This window comes from Festucalex cinctus, chromosome 1, assembly GCF_051991245.1.
Source record: "Festucalex cinctus isolate MCC-2025b chromosome 1, RoL_Fcin_1.0, whole genome shotgun sequence".
Lineage (NCBI taxonomy): Eukaryota > Metazoa > Chordata > Actinopteri > Syngnathiformes > Syngnathidae > Festucalex > Festucalex cinctus.
The window spans coordinates 45,601,189-45,614,384 of record NC_135411.1 but is presented as its reverse complement, the minus strand read 5'-3'; the positions used below and the strand labels follow the sequence as shown (position 1 = coordinate 45,614,384).

At 42.3% G+C, this 13,196-nt stretch overlaps 2 protein-coding genes across 2 annotated transcripts; one reads left to right on the top strand and one right to left on the bottom strand.

Moving 5' to 3' along the window:
* On the top strand, positions 1 to 5,396 carry ppp1r35 (protein phosphatase 1, regulatory subunit 35). Its single transcript, XM_077537908.1, has 6 exons — positions 1 to 326; positions 1,306 to 1,489; positions 1,607 to 1,745; positions 3,546 to 3,667; positions 3,752 to 3,842; positions 4,857 to 5,396. The coding sequence occupies exons 2-6, from the start codon at positions 1,307 to 1,309 to the stop codon at positions 5,159 to 5,161; spliced, it is 840 nt and encodes a 279-aa protein (XP_077394034.1). The 5' UTR covers positions 1 to 326; position 1,306; the 3' UTR covers positions 5,162 to 5,396.
* Positions 5,397 to 5,894: 498 nt separating this feature from the next.
* klf17 (Kruppel like factor 17) lies at positions 5,895 to 9,338 on the bottom strand. The gene is made up of 3 exons (XM_077537459.1): positions 8,435 to 9,338; positions 7,365 to 8,346; positions 5,895 to 7,289 (listed from the first exon to the last, which is right to left on the bottom strand). Exons 1-3 carry the CDS (start codon positions 8,498 to 8,500, stop codon positions 7,114 to 7,116), a joined length of 1,224 nt encoding a protein of 407 aa, XP_077393585.1. The 5' UTR covers positions 8,501 to 9,338; the 3' UTR covers positions 5,895 to 7,113.
* Between the last annotated feature and the right edge of the window lie 3,858 nt (positions 9,339 to 13,196).

Here is a 13,196-nt window from a genome sequence, read left to right as displayed (position 1 = left end):
TTTACCAACAGGGGTCACTGTGACATTTCGTTTATCAGAAACCGGAGCCGGAAATGCTTTTAGAACCGCTCCAACATGGAGGGAAATTAAAAGCGTAGAGAAACTTTTCAGTCCTCGTTTAAATAAAAAACAAAACACGTAAGACGTGTGCTATTATTGGACAAATACGCCTTTTCATGATCATGTCGGCTTTGATAGATGGCAGACTGACAGTCATTCGTAATTAATCACTTTGAAATCAACACAAGAAAGTCCAAACTACGTTGGAAACTCCGCAGAACGGAACCGGACAGTTGCTGTTTTTTGGTAATTCGACTCGAACTCAGGTAGACCCACTGCTCTGCTGAAGGAAACTTCACCGACAGCTGACGTTTTTCGATTCGATGTCGTTTTAGTTCGCCTCGTTGCCTTCTTGAACCGAATTGAACGTGTAATGACGTTTGGTAGTTGCATTTAAATACTGTTGACTGTGTTGTTGACGTCCTGGACAAATGTGCTCATTAGTAATAGCAGTATTTTTTATTTATTTATTTTTTTTTTAGTAGAAGGAAGAGGACGTCATATATTTAAATTCTAAGAAACCGAGCACGCTGCGACCTGCCGCACAGGACTAGATGCTGTTTTTTTGTTTTGTTTTTTTGTTTTTTGTTTTAATCAATTACCTAGAAATGTTTTTAATTCAAATAATTACTGTATTTATGGCTTTACTGTTTGTGTGTTAGCATAGGTTAGCGAGTGAAGGGATACTTGACTCACTGAGCCATTTACAGCAGTAAAAAGTGAATGTTTTGTCCCGAATTAATTTGATAACTTAATTATTTTTCATGGAGCCTACAATTAATACCTTTAAAAAAAATTCCCACTTACTGTCGACTGAAGATGACATCACCTGTGCTGAGAAAGTAGGTAACGACCAGTCATGGCTCAGTTTGCTGACCAAACCCAGAAAAAAGATGAGCCATGATTGGACGTTACCTATTTCCTCAGCACAGGTGATGTCGATCTTTAATCGACAAGTGACAAAATCGTTTTTTAAGGGTATTAATTGTACATGAAAAATAATGATGTATAATGATCAAATTAATTCTGGACAAAATATTAACTTTTTACTGCTGAAAAGGGCTCAATGAGTCAAGTAATCCCTTTAAGGTCCTCCAAAATCATTGCCGTATGTACAGAACGCCGTCGTAAAATGGGAACCACCGCAACACTTAACCAACATGTATACTAATAATCTTACAAAGCTGCTCTGATGAATTACTCAATTTCAGAATGATTTATATTTCCCCTGCATTTTTCTGTCAGGATGAAAGGCTGGGCATCCTTTCTTTCGCCTCCCCCCTCTCCATCAGCAGCCCCCCTCCCCTTCTCCTCCTCCCCTGCATTGACGCGCTGTCCTGAACTTGACTTGTCTGTTCTGGCAAGCCCCACCCCCATGCACCCGAAGCGACAATTGAACAAACAGATGAAAAAAAAGAGAAACACAAAGGTGAGCTGTAATAGCCACTAACATCATTCTTGCTATTTTTATTTTTTTTTAATTAATATGACTGATTACAAACTGTAACTTTTGTTAGCAACTAATGACAACCATTGCCCTCTCCAGGTGTGTTTTGAAGAGCCAGTGGTTGTGAAGGTAACACCAGAGCCACAAATGCAACTGAACAGTGACGCACCACCTCAACAACCAACCAGTAATCGGTGGCGGTGTAGAGATCATCTCCATGGGAACCAAAATCTAAATAGTGAGTGACTCTCATGTTTCAGAATGCATCTGGATGTTGACAGTGTGGGGATACACACACGAGGCCACTTTAACCATTCTTCTTCTTGTATGGCAAACAGAGAAGAGGTTGCGAATGGCATTGACGTAACACACAATTACTGCCGTGATCATTTCTTGACAGACTTGAAATAATACAGTCACAAGTCTGCTGCTGGGTGGTCGAGTGGTTAGCACGTCCGCCTCCCAGTTCTGAGGACTCGGGTTCGAGTCCAGGCACTGGCCTTCCTGGGTGGAGTTTGCATGTTCTCCCTGTGCCCGCGTGGGTCTTCTCCGGGTACTCCTACCACATTTCAAAGACATGCATGGCAGGTTAATTGGGCGCTCCAAATTGTCCCTAGGTGCGCTTGTGAGTGTGGATGGTTGTTTGTCTCTGTGTGCCCTGCGATTGGGTGGCAACCAGCTCAGAGTGTACCTTGCCTACTGCCCAAAGCCAGCTGAGATAGGCTCCAGCAACCCCCGTGACCCTTGTGAGGAATAAGCAGTCAGGAAAATGGATGGATGGACAAGTCTGCTGATTTTAATGTTTAGTCACTTTTAGGTGCATGCCCAATGAACCAATGAACGTGTTATATTAATGATGGTGAGATGAAGCCTCATGAGGCATCGAACCACTTCGACGAAGGGTTCATCTCTCGAAGTTCATGTGCATAGGTAAACCACTTGATGGCCAGGTGTATAATTACAGTGCACTGCATCATAACCACATATTCCCAAATAGTAGTATAGTAACATGGTATGGTAGGTTGCAGTATCACAATACCAAAATTTAGACTTTGATACTATTCTGTCATGAAATGAAACAATACTAGGGCTGCAGTGATCTTTTTTTTTTTGTTTACCTTTTTGTTGCACTTTACTGGACTTTACTCCTCTTTGTCTTCCGTGGAGTCTCTCCAAGTGATTGAGACGTAGCAGTCCTCTTCAAATCCATCTTCTGTCCAGTCCGTGAAGTTGCGTGATCAATCGCGAGAGCTAACGGGGACAATAGCGACTAGCGTGAACGCGCTTGACGTCATGCTCAGAGCAAAAGTTAGTTTTCGGCCCGACTGCGCCACCATTGTTTCACTTTACAGGAAAATAGGGGCAACAGTCATTGTGCCACAGTAGTGCCTCATGTCCATTATACAATAATGTTGGACGAGAGGAAAATAGTCCAGCAAGCTGGCTTGGGTCACGGAAATAAAGCGTTTTTCTTCTAAAAACAATTTGTGTTCAAAAGAGTAATACATTTGTACACTAAACTCCTTTCTGAAAAAAGTCAGACGCCATTACCACGGCCCTATTTTCCTGTTCGTTTGTATCACTGCGCGGTGCCCCGTATACAGCTGATAGACGCGCACTAATCTACAAGTTGTTTCTCTTTTTGAAGGCGGAAGGCGCGCAGATCAGCTGTCTAAAGGGTGACGTGCAGTGATACAAACGAACAGGAAAATAGGGCCGTGGTTATGGCGTCTGACTTTTTTCAGAAAGGAATTTAGTGTGCAAATGGCTTTTTTTTTTTTTTTTAAATCTACGATTGTCTGTCTTAAATGCTCATTGAGACTGCAGATAAGATTGTATCTTAGCAAGTTGGGCACTATTCAAATCTCCAGAAGCTCAGCTTCCAAATGCTGGGTAATATGTCCGGGCAAGTCTTTTTCCAAGATGGCCGCAGGGCCCACCGGTGGCCCTTTGGAATGTTGTGCAAGTGCATATGTAAACATGTGTAAGGCCATCACTATTCTGAGATTTCCTGTTAAGACCACCTCTCCTCTGATAGTTGGAACCCGGAACCAGAGGACTGAGCTAACCGCTGCAGTATCCTATGACCATCAAGACATTCTTGAGGAGGTGGAGCTCAACAGCACCTTGGCTCTAAAGGCGGAGCTCTTGGCGTTGCAGGTTTATTCTACTGCTCTCTACTCTAAGTCAATGAAAAAAGTTGATCACAGTGATATTTATTAACCGTTTTTTATTTGTTCCCAGGGGGCAGAGTTTAACACCCAGAAAGCTGTTCAGGAGACATTACAGAAAGTGGAGCAAACAAAAAGACTGATAAACAGCAGAGTGACACAAGGTGACCTGACTCTTTTATTCAAGTCCTTGAACAGTGAAAGCAAAAATAAAAATGAAGCAAATATGAATTTGACACACCACAGAGAAGAGCATTGTTAAAATGCATGCCAAATTTGAGGGAATAAAAAAAAAAAGTGCTGAGTATAGAAAATGAGGCTTCAAAATTGAGAAAAAAAACAACCTGTAATTTTACCCCCACTTCTATTGTCACTTTGTCACCACTGTTACGAATGACAGACTGGCAAATTGCCCACATCACCTCACCACATCAGCAAGTCCTTTCAGTGGGGGGGGGGGGAAAGTTGACTGTTGGCAGTTAAATTCACAATATAAACAATTGTTATTAACATACTAACTGTAGCATAAACTGGCATGACATCACACACAAGCATACCCATATTTATTATCCTCTACTTCACGCGAATATTTAACAAACAAAAAGTAACGTATTGCGTTTGCGCCCAAAGTATGCGGTATATGCCACGGAGGAGGCGGGACTTCCAACTTCCTGGTTTCACACACCAGCGATGCGTCCGGTTCCTGTTTGCAACCTGTAGGCTGCGTCCCGGTGCTTGCGCTTCCACCTTTGTGCCCCTCGGCTGTGTGTTCCCGTCGACGGGTGTGAGTGTGTAGTGTGTCTGCCGCAGTTGTCCGAAGCATTTCAGAGAGCTTCCCAATGGCGGGAGCGCGCGGTTGGGGGGCGCAGGGGTGGGCGTGCGAGTGTTGGAACGTGGCCAGCAGTGGCCGGAAACGGCGCTTATATGTGAAACCCGGAAGTCCGTGGCCTCTATCCCATTTGCTCTCACTCACTCACTCACTCACTCACTATTACTCTTATTTCGAGCATTGTTGCCCAACTGAAAGGTTGTATCTCAAAACTGTGAAGAACATTTTTTAAAGCCATGATTCATTTGTGACTATATGTCATCTATTTTTTCAATGTGTTGCCTGCCATTTGTTTTCCATTTGTTTCTTTCCCATCATCACTTTTCCATTGTCTGTACTCTTCACACAGGAGTCAACGTCTCTCGGTCTCAGACCCTTTTCACCTCATTGGTCAGCGTGGATGTGCCTGAGAGTGAGCTGATAAGTCAAGCCGTTGAGGACAGACTGGTTTTGGCCCCACCCCCACAAAGACTGGACAACAAAGTAGCAGAAAGCCCCTCCGCTGTAATTTTTTTTACCCCTGACTTATTTCGGCAGAAGCCCCTCCCCATGGAGGAGGAGCTAGTTAATAGAAACCCCACCCCATCACCTCGTCCCGCCTCCTCGACATTTGACCTTTACCAACGAAGGAATCGCTGGGAAGCCAGCCCATAATACGCCTTTCATTTATTTACCATGTGATCATAATAGACCATTTATTTATTCAGAGTGATGTCACACATCACTCAATTGAAGCTGCTTTCTGTTGTATCATCTGGCCATTTTCCATAAAGCTTGTCCTCATTAGGGACACGGGTAAGCTGAAGCCCATCTCAGCTGACTTTCACTGGCATGAAACGGGATGGGTTTTTTTATTTCACAATAAAGTATTTTTCTACGTGTTTTGTAATTGTGCAAGTGACATTTTCATTATCGTCATACACCACACGATGCAAACGTACTCAGCCAAAACCCTCATCTCTGTCACAAATCTTTCCAAGCAGCTCAAAAATGTTACCCTGTGTGTGGGGGGGTTTGGGGATTAATCAAGCAAGTTGAGTCAAGTCATATTGTCTTGCTAAGTCACAAAGTATACTGGAGTGATGATGAAATCAATTTTCACAGGTCCTAACACAAAGAATAATAATCATTTTTACCGTTCACATAAGATTTTATAGCTGCCAATATACTGTATCTTAATACTGCGATATTGACATGTTACAAAATATATGGGAGTGTCCTGTAATCAGGGGTGCAAGTGGGATTTTGGAACTGTGATGGGAGGGGATAAAGCTATAAGTTAAATACTACATCCATCCATTTTCTTGACCGCTTATTCCTCACAACGGTCGCAAAGTGTGGTTTTGTCAACGTAAATTAAAAACTCTGTACAACTTGCGAATCCTTTTCAACATTTATTGTATTTAGTACACTAAAATGAGATATTTCATGTCAAACTGAAACTTTGTCATTTTGTACATATGTATGATGAAGCGCAGTTCAACATAAACAACCACACTAATAAACATAATTGTAAATTAATGCGCCTCTGTCAATCATCCAAGGAGCATGATGTAATCAACAGCGATTTGGTAAGAAGCTGAGAAGTAAATACTGTACACCAAGACTAATAGTCAAGGGAAATGCAGAAGGTTAGGCACAGAGTTGGGGCAACTGGGTGAGGGCAAGCAACAGTGCGGAGTTGAGTTTTTTTTTTTTGGGGGGGGGGGGGTTCACCTAGGCAAATTATAAAAATTGTAGGCTGTACAATTGACACTGAATAACTACATTTCACTCTGTAACCCCCCATTTTGACACAAGTGTCTGTCTACTTCTACAGTGACAAATTAGCACTGGTTTCGAGCACTGTCCGTGCCGTTATAGCACTGGCCGCCAGAGGGCAGTCTTTTACAAGCAGTGCACGTGTTCTCTTCAAGACCCATGTAAAAGTATAGCATACAGTAATATAATGGCAGAAAATTAAGTTAGAACTTGCCGGCATTGCTTGTAAAGGAATCAATACACTGTTGCAGCGTGTGGGAATGAAAAGCATGACATTTCTTAAAGTAGGCTACTTTTATTTTGGAGCCGTGAAGCATAAACAATTCATTTTGAAGAGTCAGATGGTTTCTCGTAGAGCAAATGAACTTATTCATTAAAAAAAAATAATTATATATATATATATATATATATATATATATATATATATCCCATTCATAAAAAAAATAAATAAAAAAAAATACAAAAACAAGAACGACCCGATTGTACTTCACTTTCCCTTTAGAACCTGAATTACTCCTTCACAATGGAATTAAGGCACGTATAGTTTACATTTACCATTTTTGCCAACTCGCATTAAAAAATGTAGGCTACACCAAAATGTAACTCAAGCATATCAACTGTAAACATTGAAGGGTTTAAAAATAAAATCAAAAATATACACATATGGGTGCAGTATTCTGCGGGTCCTGCCCAATGTGCAGTTCCACTTTTGAAGTCTTAAGGCACTCGAGCAACAGTTAATAACTTATTTGGAAGGCACGCTGAAGTGGTCATAATTTAAATCAATATATGCACCTGTATGTACAAAAGGCTTGCAATGGAGACGAGGCGATGTCTGTCAAAGTCTACATGTGCCTTTTCATGTGGAGGGCCAGGTGGTCTGAGCGGGAGAAGGCCCTCTCGCAGAGGTGACACTGGAACGGCCTGTGTCCGGTGTGCTTGCGAAAGTGTCGGGTCAGCTCGTCCGACCGCGCGAACTTCCACCCGCAGCCTTCCCAGTTGCAGTGGTACGGTTTTTCACCTGAGGGGCGACAGGAACACATGTTGCTATATATTCCTGTGAGAAAAGTTGCAGTTACAAATACGCGGTACTCACCCGTATGCGTCCTCATGTGGGCTTTGAGATGCGAGCTCTTCGTGTACGTTTTCCCACATCCCGGGAATTCGCAGTTGTGCGTGGCAGCGCGTTTTCGGGCCCACGACCGGCGCCCTCTCTTCTGCTTCAGGGCGCCCGCGTCGTCTTGCCCGTAGAAGTCCACCAGAGCCGGCGAGGACGGTGGAGTGAGCATGACTCCCTGCGCGGAAGCCGCCTGCCTCTGATGCTGCTGCTGCTGGTGATGGATGTGCGCGAGCTCTGCGTGCGTGTACTGTCCTTGGAAGCGTGCGGACATGTGCTGTGCGTAATAAGGGCCGCTCGCGTAGCTGTTTTGGAGGTGATGATGAGTGAGGCTGAGATGCACTAAATGACAGTCCGTGCGCCCCTGCAGTTGTGCCTGTTGCATGGCGTGCGGAGCGAACCCAACACCGGAAGTCTGATCGTGTATGAAAGCAGTCTGCCCCATAAAGTCCCCACCGGCCAACATACACGACTGGCCACTGGGCTCGGTTTTAATTTTGTATCCAAGCGACGATGGCTGGTGCGTAACCGTGTTGAGCGCGCCCAGCTCGGCGTACTCTCGGCCATCTCTCGCCGCGCACTCAGGCGAGCTCTCCCGCGGGTAGTTGTCGTCAGGGGCGAGAAGCTCCGCCATGAGACTGTGCAAGGGGCTCGCCGAGCCGTGGTAGTTGAGCTGCTGCGGGGGAGGCCGATCGGCGCACTCCGACCCCGAGCTGCCGCTGCAGCTCTCCGGGGACTCCGGGAGCGCATATGCGCACGGCTGAGGCGGAGACGTGTCCCCGCTGGCCTCGACAACGCCGCTCGCAACTTCAGAACCGAGGGTGTTCGATAAGATGAAATCGAGGTCCAGGAATTTGCCCAGGTCGTCGTCGTCTTTATAGGACAAAACCGGAGACTTGAAGATGCTGAACTCCACTTGGATGTCAGTTGCACTCCCTCGTCCACGTTCATCTTGACACCGCTGTTGATAACATTTTTGTTGTTGTTAGGAATCATACCAATTCATCCAAATTCTTTAGTAGCAAGTCTTACAAGTTTGCAATACTCACATTGGTAAACGGGCCGCATGGAAACGACGTAGTGGTGGTTGGCATCGCTATGTCAGTCAAAGCCATCCAGACCACCGAGCTCAAGTCAGACGAAGCAATAAAATCAGACTTAGCAATGTGAAAACTCGGACCGAGTTCTCCTTCAGTCCATGGAGTGCTGCTTGGATGCAGGATATGAGCGGTTGGAGCCTCTTATATGTAGCCTACCTTGACTCATTCTAGGAGCGTTGCCACGCCCCCACCTCACAAGCCACGCCTTCAACGTACACATCAGCCCGAGGTGCCATTACATGCATGCAGGTAAGATATCCAAACTTTTAACATTCCTATTTAACACATGTCAGTTCTTGTTTTATTGACTTGGTCGTCTAACATTCTGTACTACATACACCTATTTGGTCTCACACATTAAAATGCACCCTTAAACTATGTCTGCACGTCATATTTAACGATTTCAAAAACCCGTTTTATAACCCCAGCGCCGTCCTTGCCCTAACCATAATTCAATCCGTGGTTTAGTTGAGCGTCAATCTTTTTGAAACACATGTACTCTCACGAGTCACGCGGCCTCATGAATTCGTCCTATCAGTAAATGTACGACGTGTGAACGGCTCATCGAAACGAGCCGTTAATCCGGCTGTCAAACAAAAGGACGACATGTTTCTTGAATGATCGTTCCTCGTTCCAGCTGGCCCGCGAGCCCCCGAAGTCATTGCTATGATAATGTTGGCCTACAGGTGCTTGGCTAGAGGGGTCACCCACACAAAACAGCGAAATGGGGGGGCTAAAAAGTACTTGACTAGTTTTTGTTTTCCATCTTTTAAAATGAAATAATTGAAAACAGTATCGATATATGAAAAGAACATCAACACTCAGATTCAGTCATTTCTAAACATTTTTGTAATTTTTCAATTTTATTTTTAATCTCTTATTTTATTGGTAATTTTTATACATTGATTGATATTGAAAAATCATGTATTCTTTGATTTTATCTTAAAAACAGTAGTGTTATTCTATAAAATATATACAAATTCCGATTAAAAAAACAAATTAATGTTTAAAGAAGCTGTGCAAATGTGCTAAAAAGGAGATATAAAGAAAATAATTTCTATTTCTTATTTAATTTGGTAAAAGGAACCTGCTTTTTAACTCGTAAAAAATGTGTTAGAAAAATTGTATATGATTTTTATATGATCATGATTTTGAAGTGGCTATTTTATGGTAAATTGTTACTTGTGGTTGCATTTACAAATCTACACCTTTTCCCACATGTTCATTATCTGATGACATCATCGTCAAATGAGAATTTGTGCTGCGTTAAAATATGAACTCTGTGTATCGGCACGTGTAGGCTACTACAATAAATCTGATCCCAATCATAGACTAATTAATCCCACCAATACGCTAAATAGTGCTTAGTATGTGGCCACCTGATCTCATTAGGCTAACTGGTGATATCTTCATTAGTGCTGAACACTTTTAAACCATTTAGCCACCTTCAGCCGTCTGCTTAATGGTGGCAGATAAACCTTTTAGCGCCATCGCTTGCTAAACACTGAGGTGGGGCGGTAATCTTTTGTTTGATATATCAAGTGGGTTGATTAGCATACGGGATCATGTCATGCTACAAACGTGCTACAAATCCTGATATCAAACATGATAGGAAGACTTGATTTATCCTGAAAGGATTTTCATGCAGGAAGAACCCCAATAAAGTAAGGCCTAATCCATCTCAGTCCAGCTGGGCTATCAGAAGCTTTTGCCTTAGGAAAGGGTCCCAATGACTGGATTGGAGGTCCTGAGGGGAATGTTGTTGCTAACACATTGTCCCAGAGGTTTCCTGATTTCTTCTCCTCCACACCTTCTAGTATCTTTCCACAAGGTAACAACTGTTGCGTCTGAGAGAAAAGCTGGTTTAGCGCATGTGTGCATTTCACTGATATGTGTGAATAAAGTCATTTACCCCTAAATGGGTTAATTTGATAATGGGTTTATTTTATATTTTTATGTAGTTATTTATTTATTTCTATTGGAGAGAGAAAGATATTCTTATCTAAATTCTAGTTTCATTTTTTTTAAGGTAAAAAGGACAGAGGTAACGCAAAAAACAAACTCTTAACTAAACCCATATTTATTCTTTGAACAGTTGTAAACTCTGAAGCAGTTTAGACGGCATGCCTCGGCTCTGTCTGACTGTAATCTTCAGTAATTGTGTTTGGAAAACACTCAAGCTGGACGGCTTCCTCCCTTTTAAACGAGTCACAAAGGGAGAAACCTGAGCCTGAGGTGGTTCTTTATCTTTATCTCAGTCTTTCTGTCTGTTTTCGCCAGTTGTTGTTCTACCTAACTTACATGAATTTGATCAAACCACTGATGGGACATGATAGAGGATGTTTTTCAGTGTGGGGGGCACGTGCATGTATGTTTTTGTGTGCTCAAGACAATAAAAATTGTAGATTTTATAGAAGAAGAAACAACTTTACTTAAATGAAATAAACGGGACGCAAGTGGCTGCTTTTCCTGCTCAAGTTTGAGGACTTTATTTCGTGATAGGCAGCAGAGATGTAATTTGTTTTGCATATAAGACCAGTCAGTTAGAATTAATGACATGTTAGGAAAAAACCTCCAGGGCCCTGTGTGCGCTGTAACTCCAAATTGCTTTTCACAACTTGGTCTTGAGGCTCTTTAACTTCTTTCATTTTAACTGCCCTCCACAACATTCCCGACTTCATTTTTACATGAACTTGAATGACCCTATTAATAACACGACTGATCTCTCTGTTGAAAATGTATTTAGTGAGTAGCGCGTATAGGCTGCCAACTTCATCTTGATTTACATCAGTGCTGTAAAATAATCCAAGAGATCATCTTGAAGCGCTATTGTAGCGCCAGCATAGCCTTAATCCCCAGGCGAACCTTGTTCCTGCTTAGCCTGAGGATTGGTGGCAGCTTTAACACTGACGCTTACTTTAAACCTGCCTAGTTTGTTGCATTATATGCAGACACTAAAATGACTGGGAGAGGTTTTGTGTGCTCCTTGGAGTCAATAGCAGTCTAGCCTACCTTTTGTAATGGTTTTAGGACCTGCTCCATGGGTGCATTTATGTTGATCTTTACACAATATCCGCTCCAATATATGTTAAAGATTGCTTACGTTTGATTTAGTAATACATAATAAAATGCAGCTTCATGGGTCAGGAACATATTTGTTTTCATCTTTTCATTGGTATTGTAAACATATATGACCATCCGTACTTATCGGTGTAGATAAAAGGCACAAGTCAAGTCTCGCAGCTGTTTTTCACCCTGATCTTGTACTTTTATCCAAAGTGAAGTAAGGAAGAAACCTTTTAACTCAGTTTCAGCCGATACGTTTTCTCTACAACCCACCAGCTCACACTGAGGACGTGACCACTGCCTTTTATCAGCTTACTCATACCTTCAGGGCTATTTACCAGTTCCACTTGTTATATGTGTGTTTTCCATCACAGTTGATTCATGTTTATCACAAAAAAGGTGCATAGGATGTTCATAAACATGCTAAACGTTAGTGAGAATCTTGAACAACACAGAATTAATTAAGAAGAAAAACTGGAATATTCCGAATTTTACAATTGCTGTGTTATGCAAAAATAACTAATGTGGAATTTTTCACACTGTATGAGAACTATCATCCGAATTTGTAGATAGCAGATTAATCTTAACACCAAGAATTCATCTTAATTTTCTTACTGAGAAGTATCGAATAGTGTTGATCAAGTTTTTGTGTATAAGGCTGAAGAATAAGAAACTTCACCAAAAACACTGGCACATTCGCTCATTCTGTGTGCTATCAAAACAAGTCAGCTGCTGGTTGAATAAAATAGCATTACAATAGGTTTCTTCTTCTTCAAGAGGTAACAGGGAAATGGTATTGGGTTGCTGTAGAGGCATAATGTGTGGGATGTGTTCGGGAGTAATCTGTATGCTTTTTTTTTTTTTTTTTTTGTGGAGGGGGATCATAGTATCTCATCTATCTTGGCTAACCTCGTCTAAGCGCGTCTTTCATTGGCTTAGCTGCCTTACCGCTAACCAACCATGACATTCTAGACACACGCCGAAGGGTCCAAATCAGACCCATTGTTATGCTTTTGTTCGACATACAAGAAAAAAAACCCACTAATTGTGCCACAAATGCAGCCAAGCTGTTCAACTTGAAGAAAGGTTACATGCGTCAAATGATGAAGTGCTCTCTAAAAATACCACCGTCCTTTCAGTCCCTTCACGGGCCATAGACGCTCAAGACAGCTGGTTCACTACGTGGGTGAGCGGGAGGCCAACAAGTGATATATTGTAGTCCAACACTTTGCGCATTTTGTGTCACTTGTTACTATTCCATCCCCACAGGGGACACACGTACATGTGAAATCTAAAAGTTTGATTTGTGCTTGCTTGTCAAACAGTCAACAAAACGGGTTTATTTGCATTGCTAAAGAGTGCTTGAAAGTTATCCTTAAAAAACATCGTTCTCATATGCATTTTATCAACTAAACAGGACTATTTTACTATTTGAGATTGTAGAGGAGACTGATCCGTAAAACACCAACGTGGTTCCCAGCCTTTTCTGGGTTCGTGTACCCTCAAACCTTTTCGTCATATGAGTACCACCTCAGTCATAATGTGTTGATGCCTTTCTCAAAGTATAATGTAACAAAACTGATTTTTATATGAAAAGAATTGTATTTTGATTCCTTAATTTGAATATAATTTAATATTGGGCTTT